This window comes from Lactuca serriola, chromosome 5, assembly GCF_051521515.1.
Source record: "Lactuca serriola cultivar US96UC23 chromosome 5, Lser_US96UC23_V15, whole genome shotgun sequence".
Taxonomy (NCBI): domain Eukaryota; kingdom Viridiplantae; phylum Streptophyta; class Magnoliopsida; order Asterales; family Asteraceae; genus Lactuca; species Lactuca serriola.
This window is the reverse complement of record NC_136412.1, coordinates 6,422,452-6,444,989: the sequence shown is the minus strand read 5'-3', so window position 1 is coordinate 6,444,989 and position 22,538 is coordinate 6,422,452. Positions and strand designations below refer to the sequence as shown.

Here is a 22,538-nt window from a genome sequence, read left to right as displayed (position 1 = left end):
AGACCCATTATGCCCAGCATAACCCTGGGTATGCCCAGCGTACCCAGGCGAGTCCGCGTCCAAAATAAGCGCATGAGTACGCGCGGCGTACTCCCCAGTATGCCCAACGTACTCATTTGCTACAAGAACTCCTTCAAGGGACCACTTTTGACAACTTGACAACATGGAAGGATATAATAGCTTTACCTAGATTTCGGGATGTTACACGTTCCTAGCCGCGCCTCGCGTAATTCCTTTCTCTTCGGTGTACCCTGCGTACCACCTTGGTACCCCTGCGTACTATGGCTTTTTCCCAAAACCCCAATTCTTCCAAAAACCATAACTCACTCGATACAACCACGATCCAGGCCATCCATATATTTGTAGAAAGGTATCGAGACACTCAACACTAATATCAACTCCTGCCTGCCCTACAACATCCCGAACTAACATCTACTTTCCATAAAATCCAAGCTGATAAATTACCGAAATACCCCTTTGGTCCCAAACTCCAACTAATACCCGAGCAACCAAGATACATTATCTAACTCCAATTGGGTCCAAACTCAAACCCTCGAGTTTCCGAAGCCTGATAACACCCAACCCTCTGATCACCAATTCAAATTGGGAACAATTCGAATAGGATGTTACATTATCAAATTCCACTCATTATCAAATTGAGAAACAAAAATGTTACAATAGAGGAAATTACATGTGTAGGTCGGCGACTGGAGAAAGGAAGGGAGAACAACTGTGACATCCCCATTTTTACGGCCAGAAAAGACCAATTTTGTTTATGTTTTATAAAAATCAGAGTATCTCTTTTAATAAAAATGTTGCGGAATTTGTTCCCAGAAAAACATGATAATCGCGTTATCAAAGCATTTCTAAAGAAATATATTTTTATTCACTTTTAAAACATTTGGGATGTCATCGTCAATACAGAAACATAAGCATAAACAGAACTTACATTCATTTACTCTAGTGATCTACATCTCTTTTAAATCTCTCAGTGTAATGTGACTTCATATCAACACCTGTGATATAAATAAACTGAGTGGGTCATGGTGGGAAACCTGGTGAGTACATAGGGTTTTCAACCCACAATAATATAATTATTATGTTTAAACAATCAAACAATCAACCCAATTACCCATCCTCATTATCTTCTTTATTCTTAAGGATCTACCCTAAGAATCAGCTATTTCTCATTCATTCATTCCTAAGGAAACAACATGAAGTCCATTGTTGCCAATGACACATTGGTCAAGCGCAGCTGCTAATCTTGTCACTTAGGCGCAGCTGCCAGAATTGGGACATTTTCTATGAGGCTCTTCTGCCGGTATTGACCTTTAAACGCTACTGTCATGGTCATAAGGCTCCCTATTAGGCGCAGCTGCCGATACTGTCCTTAGAACACAGCTGCTAGGACGTTTACCGTAGATCTAAAACATCTACGGGTTGTGGCGCAGCTGCCAGTGCTCATCTATAGGGTACTAGGTCCACTGCTGCCAATGTATACCTATAGGGCACTAGGTCCATGCTACTAATGTTCCTCTATTTCAGCTTTTATCCCTCATCATTCATCTACCCATTTTTACCCAACATATTTTGTAGATATAAAATACTTTATACAATTTACATCATTTAAAACATGTATAAAAATCTTTCACCAGCATAGACAACAAGTATTCAGACGATATGCACACATAGCACGTAATTTATAATAAAATACTTCATATCTATGTGTAAGATGAAAGGGACCATGCACTCACCTAAAAGGTGGTGACTCAGCACTCAGACAACGCTTTGATACTCTTAAAACAATTTCTCTTCGATAAAACCTAATACCAATACCACTAGGGTTTAGTCTAACAATAACCGTGACAAATTAATAGTCAAGCTATTATTATTATTATATAAGCGTTAAATAACACTAAATATTACTCATAATAATAGCCCAAATACTCATTATAAGTTCCTAATAACATTACTATATTAAAACATAAGCTATACTAAAGATAGGGTAGACATAGCTCACTTACAACGGGTTTTCTCGAAAACCGGGGCTTAGCTGGAGCAGCGTTCCCGAGCCGAAAGGCTCTTTTCTTGGGACTCCGGGAGCCTCGGGGCTTCCTTTAGGTGCTAGGGGGTTTACCTAGGCTTTAGGGGGGGGGGGGGGGGGTTGGGAGGCTAGAGAGAAAACTAGAGAGAGAAAGTGAGTTTGGGAGGTGTGAAGAAGAGGCTAGACCCGACACCTCTATTTATAGTGAAAATATCTGATGAACTCGCTGAGTAGGGGGACCTACTCACCGAGTTGGTGCATGTGGTGGCCTTCTGGTGGTGCCACGTGTCCAATTATGGTGGTGCCACGTCACCCCCTATCGCGTATCAACCTTCAAACTTAGAAAAATCATAACTCTCGCATACGAGCTCCGTTTTCGACGTTTTTTTCAACGCGTAGGTAAAATCAAGATCTACAACTTTAATTTAGACTCCGTCGGCTAATTATCGACCGATCTCAAATTTAACAGTAGGAGGCGTTTAGACTGTTAAATGACCGCGAAGAATTCGTAACTCCCTCATACAAACTCTGTTTTTGTCTATCTGTTTACCATTGAGTTCCTATTAATGAGATCTTAAACTCTCATTTAGGTTGCGTAAGCCAAAAACCGCTCGAACTAAAATTCGAGTTTCGGGGCGTGCACTGCTAAGCCGGATCTTAGAAAAATCATAAGTTCTTCATACGAAGTCAGATTTGGGCGTTCTTTTTATGGATTTTATCGGTTTAACATATTCTACGACTTTCGTTTAGATCACTAAGGCTAAAAATTCCTTCATCATAAATTCACTATTTACGCTTCCCGGGGTCGTGCCGATTCTGTCGCGAAACTTTTACGGGCCATAACTTCTTTGTTATAACTCGGAATTCGGTGTTTTTTATATGTACGGAAACCTTGTGACATATTATACAAATTGGTTAAGATTATTTATTCTAAATAATATTTTGTCGAAAAGTCGTTTTCGACCCCTATTGCCTCTAAATTGACTAGCCCGGATCTGCGGGCGTTACAACAACCATTTGATGGAGGCAGGTGGCGTCAATATGGCTGGAGGGAAAACTTCACCTTCAATTCTTTGTGGAAGAAAGGAGGGAGGCACAACAACGATGAATAAAGCTGAAGAAAGTTGTGTGCGTTCTTTTCTTCCTTTAGGGCATATTAGTTAACTAGTTGTGTGACTCATGTATTACATGTGTTATATATATATATACACACACACACACACACACACACACATGAAGGTCTAAATAATTGAGAACATTGAATTTATAAAAAACAATGAATTATTAAAATTGAAATGTTTTTTATCTTTTAAATTTAAACAAATAATTTAAATAGACAAACAAAAGAAACTAATAAACCTTAATTTAAAATTTTTGAAATTAGGAAGTAAACTAATTAATGAAATTGATATCAGTTTATTACAATATTTATTGCAATTATTACATTAAAATATTATATATAATTTAATAAAATTGGAAAACCCATAAAATGACATGTGGAAAAAAAAGTTAATTCAAAATTATCACAAATTGACATTTGTCAAATTAAAGGACAACATACCGTGTGGCAAGAAAGTTATTTATTTATTAAGGAAGATTTTTTAAGTTAGCTACTAACAATTATTGGACCGGGTAAGCCGTTAGGTTAGTCACAACTGATTGAGTTGGGCTTTTTTTATTTTACATAATGGGCTGACCGGACCGTGTTGAATCTTAGATTTTATGGGTCTCGATGAAGGTCTCGAACCCGATGATGCTAAGGAGATCCGAAACTTAGTACCTGAAATACAACACAACCAATTAGGAGTTTTTCGGGAATGGGTCCAAGGAGAACTCTATGATGGTTAAATTAGTCGATGATCGTAATTTGAGTTCGATTAAAATGAGAGAGAGAGAGAGAGAGAGAGAAGCTTACCCTCGAGATGTATGTTTTTTCTTGAAGAAGAAGCTTAATGGTTGTACTTGAGATGACTAGTGTACCTTTTGTCTTGGGAAGGAGCAACCCAAATGGATGAAGTTGATCCTGATTTGTAACACCGTAAATTTCAAAACAATTTTTCGCATTTTATACAAAACACAATTCATTCAATATTCATAAAAACATCATTGTTTGAAACTCGAATTAGCAGCATATAAAAATCCCAAGATCTCATAACATAAAAATCCCGTTTGTGTACTGATCAAGCCGGCGCCTTCCCGCGATCCTCACTAGTACCTGAAACAAATAACACCAAACACTGTAAGCACAAAGCTTAGTGAGTTCCCCAAAATACCACACATAGCACATATTAGCCACTCGAGGCTATAACTCTGTGGGTCCGTGGACCCTACTCTGTGAACCCTCTGGTTTCTAACTCTGTGAACCTTCCGGTTCCAACTCTATAAACATGCACCGCATAAATCACATAGAAATAATGCAGTACAACACATAACATACATATAGCATACAAATACTCTCTGATTACCTACTCAAGGTAAGGTATAGTGAGAAGACTCACCTTGCGTATCTAGGTAACTCGTAAATCCCTGAAATCACTAGTGCTCGATCTGCCGAGCTATAGTCCTCCTATAACACAATACATCTCTTTAACACTTTCCCAACTAAGGTTGACTAACCCTATCAAGTCAACATCGGTCAACTCTGGTCAATGGTCAACGGTCAACTCAACTCGCCGAGTCTGGCGTGGACTCGACGAGTCTCTACGGGGACCCGATTCCTCTGAGTCCCTTCTGACTCACCGAGTCACTCACCCGACTCGGTTACTCAACCCCTGGTTCGAAATCACTGAACAACCCGCACCAACTCGTCGAGTCTGGAAATGGACTCGGCGAGTGCATTCCATGTACAACCCCAAACGACCTTCTGAGGTCAGATCTGCTCCACTAACTCATAGATCCAGTCCTTCCAAGCTTATTTATCACGTAAAGTTCATGTCTTGGCGCTCATAACACGCCTAATGACTCATAAATGGTGTTTTGACCTCAAGCACAAAGATCCCAAACCAAAACCTCCATGGATTCATAAAAAGCTTGGACAAAGGGACACTCTGGACCTCCAAGGGTCCATATCCAAAACCTAACTCGCTTAAGGGACCAAGGAAGCACTAGATCTAGCCACAAAAGGGCTCAATAAGCCCTAAATCAACATGAACATCACCTTAACAGAAAATGGTTCGAAAATAGTACCTCAAACGTGATGTTCTGGACCTCAGATCTTCAGGAAGTTGATCCTCTTGTTTCCCCTTGGCTATAACTTCCTTTCCCTTGCTAGATAACACCTCCAAGGTCAACAATGGCTCCTTCCCTCACTCCAAACGCTCAAGCTCACTAGGATTTCGCTCTGGGGACTGGTGAGCACAAATGACGGCCATAAGGCCCTTTAAATAGGCCCCAAACCCGAGAAATTAGGGTTTCATTAAACAGTGCAGACTCGCCGAGTCCACCAATGCGACTCGTCGAGTCCGGTCATTAATCCGGGTGAGAAATCGTGTATCTACTCGGCGAGTCTACGCACCAACTTGCCGAGTTCTTCCACAAAACTCAAAATAAAAAGAATAAATATAATACCTGAAATTCCGGATGTTACATGATTGGCCGAGACCGAACCTGAATGGCAGAGGCCGAACATAATTGGCTGATGTTGAACCTGAATGGTTGAGGCCGAACTTGATTGGTTGAGGCTGAACTTGCACGACCGAAGTCGAACCTGATTGGCCAAAGCTGAACATGAATGGTCTAGGCCGAACCTGATTGGCCGAGGCTGAACCTAAAAGGTCGAGGCCGAACTTGATTGGTCGAGGCTGAAACTGAATGTTCGTGGTCGCACCTGAATGATTTAGGTTGAACCTGATTAGCTGAGATTGAACTTGATTGGCTGAATAACATATGCCCAAACTCGAAGAAAATGTCCGATTAGATATATATATCATCAGACCGAGTCCGCCCGAAATTGCTGATCGAATCTAGTCCGCATTATATCAAACATCCCCTTAGTAATACATGGTGGTAAAGGGGCTTATACCTACAAATTGTTGGGAAATCGAAATAGGGTTATGGAAATCTGGATAACAAAACAGGAATCATGTAATCACTTTCTGTAACGACCATAAAATTCCAACTAATTTTAAACTTTTCAAAAACAACCCGATTTCATAAAATTATTACAAAAAGGTTTTCAATACAATTATTTCAGAGTATTCCCAGAATCACATCACAAAACATAATCATAAGGAGCGGTACGATCACGCCTTTGCCTTGCCACGGTCTCCTGAAGAACCTGAAAAACATTAAACCACAACTGTAAGCCCGAAAGCTTAGTGAGATATCCCCAAAATACCAACCACATATCCCATACATGCATAACATGCCATAACATAACAGAACATAGAACAACCATGCACTTCGGGTCTACTGTGTGACTGGTCCGCCGCACCGGCCAACAGTCCACCTAGTCCACCCTCTGAGTCTAGCCATATACATCGAGTCTACAGTGTGATTGGTCCGCCCGCACCGGGCCTTCAATCCACCTGGTCCACTCTCTGAGTCTACAGTATGACTGGTCCGCCCGCACCAGGCCTTCAGTCGGTCTGGTCCACTCTCCGAGCCTCGGCACGTCTGGTCCGCCCTCTTGGGGCCTACAGCCTATCCGGACCGCTCGCTGGGCCTTCAGGATAACCGGTCCGCCCTGGGTATGTTGGCCTACAGCACAAAGCAGGTCCCGCCTCAACCCAACCCCAATCCAACAACCATGTGCACATAAACATTCAATCATATAACATATCGCATCCAATCAAGCCGATCTAACATATCACATAGCATAACATCATCCTAACCAGGATACCGACCTAACCGGTCACTAGCATGGCATCATCCTATATACCAGGATTCCGACCTCAACCAGGTCTCTAACATATACTATCCTAACTACTAGGATGCAACATAGCAAAGCAATAACATAACAACGATACCCGGATCACAATCCGATAAAGGGTTGGCCTTGGTGTCGTAGACCCTGTTGATATAGTGAGGATAACTCACCTCGCAACTGCCGACTGAACAGATAAACCCAAGCTGCTCCGACCACTGATACGATCTCCAACAATGGCCAACACCAAAACTCTGAACTCAAAACAAAAGCCAACAATTACCAAAATGCCCCAGGAAATCAACTGGTCAACCCTTGGTCAAAGTCAATGTCAAAGTCAACCCCTGACCGACTTTACTCGCCGAGTTAACCCGATGACTCGCCGAGTCCCCATGCACAAAACTTCCCCAATCCGCGACTCAACTCGCCGAGTCCAACAACTCTGAGTCCTTTCACACTCGACTCACCGAGTCATCCTTTGACTCACCGATTCACAGCTCAACCAGAAGAAAGGTTAGGACCTCACGACCAGACTCGCCGAGTCCAAGGCTATCTGCAACCAACTCGCCGAGTTGTTCTTCCAACTCGCTGAGTTCCAGCCTATCTTCAAGCAACTCGCTGAGTACACCCTTGTGACTCGCCGAGTACCCCTAGATCTGAAACCATACAGAGGCTTTCCAAGCCATGCAGAAGCTCTAAACCATAGATCTACTCTTTTACAAGCCATCCATCACGTAAAGTGGCAAACTTTACGTGGATCCAAAGAGATCTAGGCATTTTACACTCTAGGGCTAGGGTTTGGGACAAAAGAGCTTCACCAAACACTCAAGAATCGGGACTTTATGACATATAAGACCATCACAAGCTTAGATCTGAAGTAGCATCCTCAGATCGAAGCTTCTATCTCAATTTAGATGTCATATCAACCACCACACATGAACCCATGAAGAAAATATCTTAAGGAAATGGTTCCTTACCCCTCGAATGAGCCCAACCAACTGTAGATTCCTGATCTCCCCAAGCTTCATGATACAAGCCTCCCATCTTCAAGCTTAAAGCACTAAAGATCCTTCTCCAAGCTCTAATTCACTCAACAATGGGGTCTCCTCATGAATTTAGGGCTTCTGGAACTCAAGGAATGGTAAAGAGGCTGGGGAGAAGATATGATGTTCTTTATATAGGGCTCTACCCTCGAAATTAGGGTTTTCTCCACTCAGCACCAACTCGCCGAGTTGGTCACTTAACACGCGACCAGAGTCGCGACCCTACTCGCCGAGTCCACTCGTGGACTCGCCGAGTTGCCCTCTCACACTAACACTTTTAGCCCTTCAACTCTATTTCTGATATTCCGGGATGTTACACTTTCCTTGTTTGATATTTCGACCCTATATGCCTTGGGTATCACGAAATCCAAACTTAGGATAATTCCTTATGCAACAATTCTGATTTTAGGCACAAAATCATAATCAATTTTAGAAGAAGATGAAGAAGGAAGTGTTTTCCCGGATTTATCCACTCAACGGATAATGAGAACAGTTTACATCTTTTAGAATAACAAATTAGTCCTTGAACTTGCATCTTTCAAGAATGACAGATTAGTTCTTGTATTGTTCTAACAATGTTTAGTAAATACAAATGTGCACTCATACACCTCCTAACTTGTATTATAACTAAAACATTATTCTTGAAACACTTGTTAACTCCATTACACTAAAATATATTTGGTGATAAAATCACCAACACAAATAAAAGTAATGCACGATCATAACATGTTATAAATGTACTTTCACAAAGGTAATGAATATCGCGAACAATCTAGAGATTCACTTTATGTCAAAGAAAAATGGTCTTGTGCATTCATAATATATTTTTTTATTATATATAACTGTCCATGTCAATTTGTTATCATATGGGAAATTTTGTTAATGTTGTTGTTGTTGTTGTTGTTGTTGTGTGACGAATTACGAGTTTTAATCTTTTCTGGTCATTTAGTTTTGCTTTAGACAAAAATACTATAAAAACGATTATTTTTAGTAGAAGAAAAAAACTATTTTCATAATAGATATTCTTTGAAAAATAAAAAAAACATTGTAAAATTAATATAAGATAATACCACCGTTAGAAATAAAAAATATACTAAGATAATAAGATAATATAAAAAAGTTAAAAATAATATAGTTTTCAAAAAATCATTATATTTTGATTTATTTGCAAAAATACTCACATTCTTTGGTGATCAGTTTATTGGGTAAAAATGTCAATCTACAAATAATTGTTGGTTTTAAGACTTAATTACGATGATTAAATCGTTAATGGGGTCAAAATATAAATATTTTTTTTCCTAAAATTTAACCTTATCTTTATATTGAACATGATGACACAGTTCCCGTTAGCTATACAAAATAATATTATCATTGTATGTTTCGCGTTTCATAAATTTTTAAGGAAATAAGATTTGAATGATTAGTTCTTACTTAATACAAGCAATCCAATACATCGTTTCAAATTATATGGAATGAATAGCTTAAAAAATTTATCAATGTAGTTGTTTGAATTAAGTTTCAATAAACTAAAACTATTTAAATTTCAAAGTTAGAAAAAAATAATTTAAAAAGTTAGTTTAATTAGAAGTCTGTTAAAAAACATAAAATATTATTCTTACAAGTTGCATACATTTGTTCTTCTTCTGTCTATATATACAAATATATTTCACGAACAAATCTTTTATATTTTAAAAGCAAACAAAAGATAAACTCATATTTGTTGGCAGCAATTACATCAACTCAAATACAAAATATGATGATACATTATTTATTTATAGTCATTTTAGCTAATGCCTCTTATGTGTTTTTTATATTTAAAACGGGTGTCACTTTAGATTAGATCATAAAACATAAATAATAAATAATTAAAATATTAATTGACGTTTAATGAACACTTAAAAAAATATTTAATTTTATGAGTTGATGTCGTCTTCTAGAAGGTGATTGATTCCTTTTCTATTTTGATATATATATATATATATATATATATATATATATATATATATATATATATATATATATATATATATATATATATATATATATATATATATATATATATATATTACTTATGTTTAGCATACAAACTGTTAAATAAAAAAATAGCTGATAAAAAATATTGTTTAGTAAAAGTAGGTGTAAAATATAAAATGACTTAAAGGGGCATTGAAAGGAATGCGTTTTTATAATTAATTAAAGAGTATTTTTGGTTTTTTTTTAAAACACCTAAAAAGCTAGTGTATATAGTTTTAAAAAAAATTAGCTTAGCTTATTAGCTATTTTTTGGTTTGTCAAACATAACAATTTAAAAAAAACTCGAAAAATAAACTAGTAATGGCGTACCAAACAAAACTTAGGTGTTGTTTGTTTTTTTTAAGCAAAAATCCATAAAGTCTGCGGATCACCTCTTCAACCCTCTGGAGTAGAAGAGGTGGACCAAACGACTACACACTGTAATAAGAAGTGTGTTTGTTTTTTTAATATCTAAATGTTGCTGCAAATATTAAAAAATTAAAGTAAACTGATTTTATAATCCGAATTTTTTTTAATATCGAAAATTTAATAATGTATAACATTTCGGCAATATTTTATGAAATTTCAACAAAAAATAATGACATTTAAACAAAAAATAAAGATTTTTTAGTATAAAATAATGATATTTCATCAAGAAATTATTATTATTCAATATAAAAAAACGAAAAAAAAAATTCAACAAGAATACATAAAAAAAACGAAGAAAAAAACTGAAATAAGATTTCAACAATATGTAATCAATATTACAACAAGAAAAAAAAATAGGTTGGAAGAGACAATACAAGTGCCGCGTTAAACAAAATACGCGCAACGGTTTTTCACTCCGAAGACTTTTAAAAAACAAACAACTGCTGCGGGATAAAAGTGTTGCGCGTGTACTACGCCGCAACAACAATAAAATGTCTAAAAAGTTTTTTCCATAAAAAAAAATGAACTTAATAGTAATAAATTAAGAAAACATTTGAGTAAAAAATAATATTATGCGATCCATTATCCAGATTCCAGGTAGTGAATAAAAATTAAAAATTAATTTGGAAAAGACGACGTCAAATGGTGCTGTGTGTTCTTTTCCCCTCCTCGAATTAATTTGCGACTAGCAATTTTAGTCCCACAAAACGAGAGCAAAATCACTCAAAGCCACTCAAACACTCCTCTCGTCACGGCCGAACCTCAGCCATAGAAACTCCTCGGACAACCTTCAACAGTTCAACTGGCGTTATCCGGCATAATCCCTATATAATCTAATCTCCTTCCCACCCATTCAATCCCATCCCCAACTCCAACAATTGTCTCCTGTGTCTACGATTCTCTCTTCCGGCTTTCTAATTCACTCCTTGGTAACACAGAGAATTGTCGTGTTGGGGTAAAACCCGGGATCATCAAGTTGTAGACACCACGGCTATACACGGAGCACAGCGGCCACTTGCACATGCCCAATCAGTACGAGGGAAGGGAGCTATAACTATTGAGAGTAACCCTTCTACGCACGGCGGACGTGGGGCTTTGCCTTCTGAAGGCGGCAGTCCCTCTGACCTCCTCTTCCTCGCCGGCGGTGGTTTTTACTCCTTCTTCGTTCCCATCGTAGCCTAGGTGCATTTTATTTAGTTTTGGGGTTTTTCGTATATACATATATACACAATTCGTATCAAGATCTGTTTGCTTGCCTTGCGTCCCAATTAATCGAAGAAGATGTTGAGGATCAAGAGGGTTCCCACTGTTCTTTCCAATTACCAAAAGGAAGAGTCAGAGGACGCCGGTGCGACCGGTGGTTGTGGTCGTAATTGCATGAGAGACTGTTGCCTACCAGGTGTTTGTTATAATGCTTTTCCTCGAGCTCTTTTTTCTTCATCTTGCTACAATTTCACTCCGTTGTTCATTCTAACGTATTGTTGCTATTTTATTCAGGGGCAAAGCTACCTTTGTATGCTTTCAGAAAATCCGATAAGGTTGAATCCAGTGACAAAAAGGAGCCTCCTTTTGCTTTCTTGGATTCCCTCCTCCTTGGAGAGGTAATACTGAAAGCCGATGATTTACTTTTTTGGGTTTTAGATCTCTTTCATTTTATGCTAAGATTCTTAGTTTGTTTCAGTGGGAGGATCGTGTCGAGAGGGGCCTGTTTCGCTATGATGTTACTGCCTGTGAAACAAAGGTAGACAGACATCAAGTTGTTTGTTTTTTTTGCATACAAATACAATAGTTATCATCTTCCCTAAATCTAATTATATATGCAATTGATTAACAGGTGATTCCAGGAGATTACGGATTTGTTGCTCAACTAAACGAGGGTCGCCACCTAAAGAAAAGACCAACTGAGTTTCGAGTGGATAAAGTTCTTCAGCCGTTTGATGGGAGCAAGTTCAACTTCACTAAAGTTGGGCAAGAGGAAATCCTCTTCCAGTTTGAATCAAGTGAAGACGATGAAGTCAAATTCTACCCAAATGCTCCTGTTAACATCAATAACTCCCCCAGTGTAGTTGCCATAAATGTAAGTTACTTTCATCTTCTTGTAATTGTCTAACAAACATATATGGTTTTTTTTTAATAAATCTATGTTAATCAATAGGTGAGTCCAATCGAATACGGACACGTGCTTCTAATTCCTCGAATTCTTGAGTGTTTACCCCAAAGGATCGACCATGAAAGCTTCCTGCTTGCACTTTACATGGCATCAGAAGCTGGGAATCCATACTTCCGTGTAGGTTACAATAGTCTTGGTGCCTTTGCCACTATCAATCACCTTCACTTTCAGGCTTACTATTTAGCTGTAACCTTTCCAATTGAAAAAGCTCCAACCAGAAAGATCACCGACTTCAATGGCGGAGTTGTAATTTCGGAGATTCTCAAGTACCCAGTTAGAGGTCTTGTATTCGAAGGTGGATATTCACTTGAAGATTTATCAAACGTTGTTTCTGATTCATGCATGTGCCTTCAAGACAACAATATACCTTACAATGTCCTCATATCAGATTCCGGAAGACGCATCTTCCTCCTCCCTCAGGTATAAAAGCTTAACAAACTATATATATATTTTTTTCCTGTGTTATGTTAAGTCATATTCTTTCTAATGGGAAAAAAAATATAAAATGAAAAACAGTGTTATGCGGAGAAACAAGCTTTGGGAGAAGTGAGCAGTGAGCTTTTAGACACACAAGTGAATCCAGCAGTTTGGGAGATAAGTGGACACATGGTGTTGAAAAGGAAGGAGGACTATGATGGTGCATCTGAGGAAAATGCTTGGAGGCTTTTAGCAGAGGTTTCTCTCTCTGAAGAAAGGTTTCAGGAAGTGATAGCAATCATCTTTGAAGCCATCTCGTGTGCTGTTGTTGTTACAGAGGCTGGAAGTTTGGGTGATGAAGATGAGCTTCGGGATGTTGAAGATGTTGATCAAGTTAGGGATGTGGATGGGTCCGGGTCCCACAAGGCGGGAATCGTAGCTGGGAAGCAAGAGTGCATGGTTCAGCACTAGGCATATGTTTGGTGTTTTTTATGTAATTTGGAGTGTTTGAAAGTTTAGGTTCACATTGAATAAAGGCCCTGCATGGGTTTGATTTGATTTGTTGTTCATGTGTTGGCTAGAGCTATTGTTGTATAATAATTTTGAGTTGTGGAAAATCTCTTTTACGGATTTTTTGTTTACCATGTGGAAAAGATGTTTTAACATATGTATTTCATGTGTGGGACGTCTGGTTTCACGTTTGGCTAGGTTTCAACATGCAAAACATGAATGACTTGACAATATTGGTTGTCATAAATGAGCCAAGGGTGTGTTTTCCTATAATATAACGACCTCTAATATTGTAGATGTTATGTACACATTCTCAACAAGTGGACCTTGAAATGTAAATCTTATTAAGAACGACAACCTTGAAATGTAAATCTTATGTCTGGAAGGCCGATGCTCTATTATACCATGTGGTCATGCGATAGCGGTTATAAACTTACTAGGTTTTACACACCTTCACCATTTTGTTAAATTTTCATATCAGTGGCCACTTCCACCGATGAAGCACGATTATATGTTTGAATCCCTATAGATATGTATAGAAAACGGAAAGAGGGACTCAAATAGGTGTTATGAAATTTCAGCACTTAGAGTCGCTATTGTGGAAGAGATCCAAAAAAGAATAAATGATTTACTGATATGAAAAAAAAAACTTGTAGAAAAGTGGCTATTTAATGCCAATATAAATAATTGTGAATTTCGCCAAGCGATGAACCACCACCACCGTCTTCGCCACCATCATTTCCATCACCTCCACTGGCGCTAACACCGCCTTTACCACCACTACCTCAACTCCACCACCACCACCACCACTTCTGCCTCCATTGCCGCCGCTATCACCACCTCCTCCGCTACCACCATCTCTGCTACCTCTGCCGTCACCACCATCATTGCCACCATCATCACCACCTCTTTTACCGCTACCAAAACTACCACCGCCACCACCATCGCCACATTCACTACCTCTATCACCACCAACATTTTAGTCATCGCCACTACTAGCACCACCATTGTCGTCGCCGTCGTGTTTTACTATCATTTATAAATCAACATGGTTTGTGGTGTATCTACATCTACTTTATTTGTTTAGTATCATCTATGATAAATGTGGTTTAACTAGTATTTGAGCCCGCGCTCTGCCGCGGGTTCTTACGTGTTTTTACTGCGTATTAGACATAGAATTGATTAAACCAGTATATCATATTACATATAAAACGTAAAAAGTATTAAAAATGTGAGCATAAAAAAACTTTTCATAAATCTAATACCAAAACAAAACAGTGAAAAATTTAAAATTAAGAAAAAAGTCTATGTTTGGACAAAGAAGCAAAGAAGAAAATCATATTGTTGAAAATTATAAATAAAACAAAACATTTGGTTGGATTTTGATTTGTGACGGACTTGGTTTGTAAAACAATAAGTAATAGGTTTTTTTTTTTTTTTTTTTTTTTTTTTTTTTTTTTTTTTTTTTCTCAAAATGTCAAAGTATTAAAATTCTTGTGTTGTTTGATAATGTTTGTTTTTTTTTAAGTCAAGAGACTACTTTTGTAATTTATATGGATTGAGAATTAAAAAAAAAATGAATGAAGGGTCATTTCAGTAAATTTATATTCACCATTCAACGAATTCAATATAATGAGGGTAACACCGTAACAGTAGCAGCTCATTTTAACGGCTTCAGATAGTAAAACCCTCTTAATTACAAATTCTCTCACAAACAAAAGTTCACATTTTGTATATATATTTATAACTAAGCGAATGTCCGCGCGTTGCGCAGAAACACCTATATAGTTGAAGTCTTTACAAATATATGTTTTTTTAAATATAACAATAACGATGTTGTTAAATTTGATATAATAATTTGTATACTAAATTGATATAATATATTGATTATTTTGAATTATATGGTAATATATACATCTATCATAACTTCAGAATCTCAATCGTTTGAATGATTTCTACCTGCAAGTTATACATGAATAAAATTAAATATAATATATTGTTTAATATTATTTGTAATTGTTGTTATTGTTAATTAATTTTTTAAAATTTATCAGCTTAATGTCTTAATCTATCATTATTGATTATTTAAAATATCAAACATTACTTTTGATTTTAAAGGTAACAACATAATCATTTATATAGAGTTATTTTTAACTATTGTTATTGTAAGTTATTTTAAACTACTTATTTAGAAACTTTTAACGATTATAAAAATATATTTAGGAAATATTTTACTTAAATTGATATTATAATTTAGTTTTTGCATTCATCATTACCATTTATCACTTTTAACTCTTTACAAAATATTCTTTCGTTTTTTTAATTGGAACTGAAATTTATATTTATATTCAAGTTCACATTGTAATATGCAGAAACACCTATAAAGTTGAAATCTTTACAATATATATATATATATATATATATATATATATATATATATATATATATATATATATATATATATATATATATATTAAAAATATAACAGTAACGTCGTTGTTAAATTTGATATAATAATTCGTATACTAAATTGATATAATATATTGATTATTTTCAATTATACAATAATATGTATCTATTATAACTTCATAATCTCAATCGTTTGAATGACTTCTACCCGTGGGTTAGACATGAATAAAATTAAATATAATATATGGTTTAATGTTATTTGTAGTTGTTGTTATTGTTAATTAATTTTTTAAAATTTATTTGCTTAGTGTTTTAATTTCTAATTATAATTATTTAAAACATCAAACATTATTTTTTAATTTTAAAGGTAACAATATAATCATTTATATAGAGGTATTTATAACTATTGTTATTGTAAGTTATTTTAAGCTATTTATTTGAAACCTTACTGATTATAAAAATATCTTTAGGAAATATTTTAATTAAGTTGAGATTAGAATTTAGTTTTTGCATTTATCACTACAATTTATCACTTTTAACTATTTACAAAATATTTTTTGATTTTTGAAGTGGAACTAAAATTTATATTAAATTTGACACTGTAATGGTATATTTAAATTAACAATTTAAGTATTTTGTCAAAACTGTTCAAAAGTTGTAGCTTTAAACGGATAATGTTTTGCATAAAACAACATTTTAAATCTAATAAATTAAGTATATTATGTTAAAAGTTGAAGACACAAGTTTATAAGTAGAAGTACAGATTTTATTTTAAAACTGAAATTTAGTTTATTAATGATAACACTTTAGGTTTGATATTTATTTAACCTTATTAATCAACTTATAATCATTATTAGAAAGACAATATAATTTATCACTTTTAAGTATGTACAAAATATTCTTTGGGTTGTTTAAGTTAAACTAAAACTGATATTTAAGTTGATTCAGTAATGTTATATTTAAATTAATAATTTATTTTTATACAAATTGTTCCAAAATTGTATCTTTAAAATGATAATGGTTTACATTCAACAATATATTAAAACTAATAAATTAAATATAACTTTTTTTAAAAGTTAAAAACATAACTTTATAAGTAGAAGTAAAGATATTATTTTAATATTAAAATTTAGTTTATATATGATTAGACTTTAGGCTTGATATTTATTTAACCTAATTAACCAAATTATAATTATAATTATTATTATAAAGAAATTGAAAAGTCATAAGGGTTTCAAATGAATGTGGTGAAAGAAAAAATGATATGGGGGTTTCAAATGAATGTGGTGCTTGGAAAAATGCTTCTTTTATAAGTATATAATGATAATGATATTATTTATACAGCCAGTAGATTTATATATATATATATATATATATATATATATATATATATATATATATATATATATATATATATATATATTTTGGAGATTGCAAACTTTTGATATTATTATTATTATTATTATTATTATTATTATTTTGTAGATATAGTGAAAAAAATGCAAACACTTATACTTCTTAGAAAACAAATAACACCTTGCTAAAGACACATTATATTGTGATATAAGAAAATAAACATCGCTGGCACACAACAAAAGAAGAGCTTTTTATTTATTTATTACTTTCTAAAGCGTAAGATGAAAATGAAAATGAAACACAAGTATATACCACGTAAAATAGAAATGACTTTATTTCCGATAAACTCTTTTACAAAAAATTGGATCAACCACACATATTATACAATATCATGATATCTAGTCATTTTCTTAAGGATAATGACTTAAAAGGGTAATGTATTTTTTTTTTTGTATATATTTAATCACTAAACATTTTTTGTCTACATTTGACCATTTAATTTTTTTTTTGTCCCTATTCAGTCATTATAATCAGATACTCCAGGCTAAGCAGGAAAATTGACTTAATAAGGTAATATAATTTTTAGGTTGTACAACTTTAGTCCTTAATATTTTTGTACAAATTTAGTCCTTATGATCAGTTTCTTCAGATTTTGCTCACTACAACCTACGTGAGACAACCATTAATGAGGTGTTATTATACGCGACTCGTCATTCACTTATATTGGTAACCTAATTTACGAATTGGTCAAATAATGTTTATTCCTTAGTTTTCTCCAAAAGGAAGATGTCTTCGGCTTCGGTTTCATCGATCTCCATAGCAGACAACGAGATTGTAACATTCGCGATTTTTCCAGGTATTACGATTAATTATCTAAATTAAATTATGGGATTGTTTGGTTGGGCTTTGACCTTTGGGCCTTACAAGTGGGCTGAGGAAACTACGTACGCGGGGCGTACATTGCCACGTACGCTCAGCGCATTCGTGAGAATGAACCGCGAAGGCCATGCACGTACGCCCAACGTACGTGTGCAACTCTTTAAACACTAAAATTTAGGGTTTACTCCCTATATAAAGAACATTACCCCTGTTTGTTAAGCCTCCCTTCACCCATAGCCAACCACCACGAAAACCCTAGCTCATATTTGTGTGCCTTTGTGATTTGGAAGCCATTTAAGAGTGTTTGGGTGTTGTGTTAGTGAGAAGGGAATAAAGGAACTTGAAGAAGAAGCAAGGATCCACCAAGAGCTTGTAGATCCAGGAGATTGGTATCACTTCTGACCCTTTTGAGGTATCAATTTCCTTACTTGGCCATTGTATGTTTATATTTGTTCATTTGGGTATTTTATGTCACCTTTTGACCCTATTGTTAAGAATGCTTGAGTATTGAGGGTTTCAGAGCATAAGAGCTATCATTTTGGACTCTTAAAAGCATCTATGGTCATAAAAATCGGATCTTGATGGTTAAGCCACAACCATGCAAGTGCTAGTTAGTCTTGAAGTTTCTTAAATATACCAAAATCATGTTTTGACCCCAACCATGCATGCAAGCACATAAAGTTTGTGACTTTATGGGTTAGGAGGTCTTAAAGGACCTGGATCTGCAGTTTGGACGAAAGGACTTACTGGATTAAGTCATGAATGAAGTCCTTAGGAAGCTGACCACTATGTTGGGCGTACTCCCTGGTACGCCGCACGTATTGGGTTAACTCCCCGTTTTAGTCAAGGCCAGCGTACGTTGGGCGTACGTGCCAAGTACGTCGTGCGTACGCATGCAAAGTGGATGTTTTGGGCTTTTAGGCCTTAAGAGAATGGGCCTGGACTTTTGGGCCCCATAGCCCACTATGAAGTATGATTTTGGACTTGGAGATCTGAAACTAGAGTATTGGGCCTATTGGGCCATGATTGGATCCTTTGGAATTATTATATTGGGACTTGGAACTTTTTGGGCCCATTTGGAGGATAAGGCCCAATTCAGAGATTGGGCAATTAGAGGGCCTTTGGGGAGCCTTTGATGGGCCATAAGAGGGCTGGGCTTAATAAGATAGAATTGGGACTTATGAATGTTCTAATTAGACCAAGGGGTAAAATGGTCATTTTCCGTAAATAATGTTATAGACTCTGATTGAGTGTTAATATGATTATGATAGCCGAGAGTCATCGGAGCAGCTGTTAGAGACTACTTTCCGCGAGATTCGACACACAGTTTTACAAGGTGAGTTACTTTCCACTAGAAGTGGGTATAAGGCCACAATGCCGGCCTACTAATATGAGTTCGTAGTTAGACAATTGTCTTTGTGATAATTGTCTGGTATGCTATTGGTTGTTATGTTTTATGTGCCAGTATGTTATGATTCTATGTGGTAGTGTTAGGGGTGAAATAGTCCCCGATATCTAATTGAAATAGATCGAAGGGGAGGCCAACACCCATATATGCTAGACAGTTATCCGGTTGAAATAGACCGAAGGGGAGGCCAACACCCAAATATGCTAGGCAGTTATCCGGTTGAAATAGATCGAATGGGAGCCCGACACCCAGATATGTCTGGCATAATATGTTATTGTATGATATGTGGTATGATGGGGAACTCACTAAGCTTTGTGCTTACAGTTTTCAGTTTTGGTTTTAGGTACCTCTTCGTCGAAGGGGAAGGAGCTGGCACGGTAGCAGCGCATCACACACACATATGATTCTACATTTTGAGATCCATGGGATTGTACTCTGATATTATTATTATTATTATTATTATTATTATTATTATTATTATTATTATTATTATTATTATTATTATTATTATTATTCCACAACATGTTTTATGATGTTTGACTTATGAGATTTCGGGCTGATATGATATGGATGATGTTTTCAGTAAACAATTTTATAATCTACTTAATTTAAAATGAAATTTTTGGTCATGATTTTTGGGGTGTTACAGAGATTCTTTGTTTTGGAAGTGCAAATTCAAGTTGGGAGGAAGCAATCACAATGAATCTCGTTGTCGACTATGGAGATAAATGAAACTTTCTGCTAGCGTATTGTTTTGTCTCGGAAGTGCAAATTCTTTTAGTGTCTCCCTTAATTCTTTTATCATGGAAGTGCAAATTCGAGTTGGGATGATGCAATCCCAAAAGATCTCCTTGTCTGCTATGGCATATAAATGAACCTGAAGCCAAAGACATCTTCTGCTTGGAAAAAACTAGGGTACCAACATTATTTGACCGATTCGTGAATTAAGTACCTGATATAAGTGAAGGACGAGCCAGATATGAGAACAATTCATTAACGATTGTCCCACGTAGGATGTTGTGAGAAAAATCTGAAGAAATCAGTCATAAGGACTAAATGTGTACAAAAACATTAATGACTAAATGTGTACAAACTGAGAAACAGTTATATTACCATATTAAATTATTTTTCCGGCTTAACTTGAAGTAGACGGATATAATGACTAAATGTGAAAAAAAAACAAGCTAAATAGTCAAATATTGACAAAAATATCAATGACTAAATGTATACAAAATGAAAAATACATTATTCTTTAAGTTATTATCCATTTTTTATTAAAAGTGAATTGAGTGATATGAAATTATAATTTTAATTGATTTGATACCAATTACCAAACACCCAAATAAAGATATCTTTTTTTATTAGGGATTATAAGTGTCATTTAAACATAATTCTGGGGGTGTGATGTATATAATTCACTCTTTATCGAAGGGGAGAAGGCGAGGCTGGCGGCGAATTCTTGAAGGTGAGCCTCAGTGATTGCCGAAGTTTCATCGTTTTCAGGAGGTTTGAGCTTCTAGCTTTTTCTTCTTGCACATTGTTGATTAAGATTGCTTACCGGGAATATCTGGTTTAGTTGGTTGACTATTATTGGATGTGGAAATTTTCTCGTTTCGTAATCTCCTGAATTCGATTGTACGCGTTTTTGCTTCACTTTCTTTGTAGGATATCTGATTTGCTATGATTCATTTTTTTTCCTGAAAAATTGTATGTTTTAGCCATAAACGACCAGTACTTTATGTTTTACTGAAAACCCTAATTATTTTTGTTCAGTTTTGGATTCAAATTAGACACCCTTCTACTTTGGCTTATGAAAATCAACGTTTGTTTATCTTCCCAGAACGTAGGAAGTAACATCCTGATAGGGAATTTGAACCCGCGATCTGATATTTTCAAGGGTCCAGGTTTCATTTCATAACGAAATGAGGGTTTTTTATTTTTAATGAGCACCAAGTGTTCGATCTATTACCCCAATGAAGATGGTGTATTTGTTGCTAACTTATTTGTCCTACTGGATATGCTAACTCCTTACCAAGTTAGAACTAGTAGTCTAGTACAAGTGTGGTGAATCCGGTTTCCATAATCACTGCTTGGTTGGATTACTCATCTCAGAGTCATGGTTACTACACCTATGTGATAACGTGTAGCAGTTAGGAAATGTAAACTGTTCACTTATTGTCTGTTCTCTAGGAGCTGTATCAAGTGTTGATTGATTTTGTTTCAGTTGCAGGAAGAAATGAAGAAAGGAATCCACCCTCAGATGCAATGGATCTCATATGTAACCCAAAGTGGGCGATTGATGCATGTTATGATGACCAAAATACACCAAGCTGGAAAAGTTTATCACTTCAGAGCAAGACGCCAGATGGCTGAAAGTGTTGGTCAGGTTGCCAAGTTCAAGCGTCGCTATGGACAAATGGAAGAGGAAAAAGAAGACGAGGCCAAGTAAAACCAATATTTCCCTTTTTGCCCTTACTTTAAATTTTCACCATAAACTTGATCTCGGTTGGGTTACTTGTTTTTACCCGTCAGTTACTTGTTTTTGGTTTACATGATCATTATTTAGAACCACCCATGTTTACCATTACCTAATCTTCACACTTCTCTTTTGTTGAATGTATGTATGTTATAAAGACTAAAGAGGGCCATATGAGGCTTTTAATCATGCTTTACTCACATGAAAATGGATATAGTGAAAAAAAAAAAAAAAACACACCCACATAACCAATAACGTGTTTTCTTTCACACATTACATTAAATAATAATTACCCCCGGCCTTTAAACATGAACTCACCCGTGACTATTAGTTTCGTTTCCTGTTTGTCATGATTTACCTCCTCATCGCCTTATAAATATGTTGAGAATGTTGACACCTTTTCTTTTCAAAGTTATGCATCTTGCAAATGGTTGGAGCAACCCATATTCGAATCAACAACCTCTTGGTTGTTGTATTTCTGTTGTATGTTGGTCAAGGGGAAGGTTATGAGGGGAACCGG

General features: G+C 35.7%; 2 protein-coding genes across 5 annotated transcripts; both read left to right on the top strand.

The window, feature by feature from the left end:
- Positions 1–11,098: 11,098 nt before the first annotated feature.
- On the top strand, positions 11,099–13,610 carry VTC5 (GDP-L-galactose phosphorylase VITAMIN C DEFECTIVE 5 (VTC5)). The gene is made up of 6 exons (XM_078999706.1): positions 11,099–11,792; positions 11,891–11,994; positions 12,075–12,134; positions 12,228–12,470; positions 12,549–12,983; positions 13,080–13,610. The coding sequence occupies exons 1-6, from the start codon at positions 11,675–11,677 to the stop codon at positions 13,449–13,451; spliced, it is 1,332 nt and encodes a 443-aa protein (XP_078855832.1). The 5' UTR covers positions 11,099–11,674; the 3' UTR covers positions 13,452–13,610.
- Positions 13,611–20,921: 7,311 nt separating this feature from the next.
- Positions 20,922–22,207, top strand: LOC145051872 (Ribosomal protein L31). Of its 4 annotated transcripts, none has more exons than XM_078999701.1 (2): positions 20,922–21,048; positions 21,767–22,207. In XM_078999701.1, exon 2 carries the CDS (start codon positions 21,779–21,781, stop codon positions 21,989–21,991), a length of 213 nt encoding a protein of 70 aa, XP_078855827.1. In that variant the 5' UTR covers positions 20,922–21,048; positions 21,767–21,778; the 3' UTR covers positions 21,992–22,207. The 4 variants fall into 4 exon arrangements, with proteins under 4 accessions (XP_078855827.1, XP_078855830.1, XP_078855828.1 ...); XM_078999704.1 differs by having other exon boundaries at positions 20,934–21,007; XM_078999702.1 differs by having other exon boundaries at positions 20,935–21,048; positions 21,773–22,207.
- Positions 22,208–22,538: the final 331 nt, after the last annotated feature.

Bases quoted from the DNA above. Each gene is read 5' to 3' on its own strand.
- VTC5 (XM_078999706.1), top strand. From the start codon at position 11,675: ATGTTGAGGATCAAGAGGGTTCCCACTGTTCTTTCCAATTACCAAAAG. The intron at 11,793-11,890 runs GTGTTTGTTATA...TATTTTATTCAG, and splicing joins GAGAGACTGTTGCCTACCAG to GGGCAAAGCTACCTTTGTAT. The intron at 12,984-13,079 runs GTATAAAAGCTT...AATGAAAAACAG, and splicing joins GCATCTTCCTCCTCCCTCAG to TGTTATGCGGAGAAACAAGC.
- LOC145051872 (XM_078999701.1), top strand. From the start codon at position 21,779: ATGAAGAAAGGAATCCACCCTCAGATGCAATGGATCTCATATGTAACC.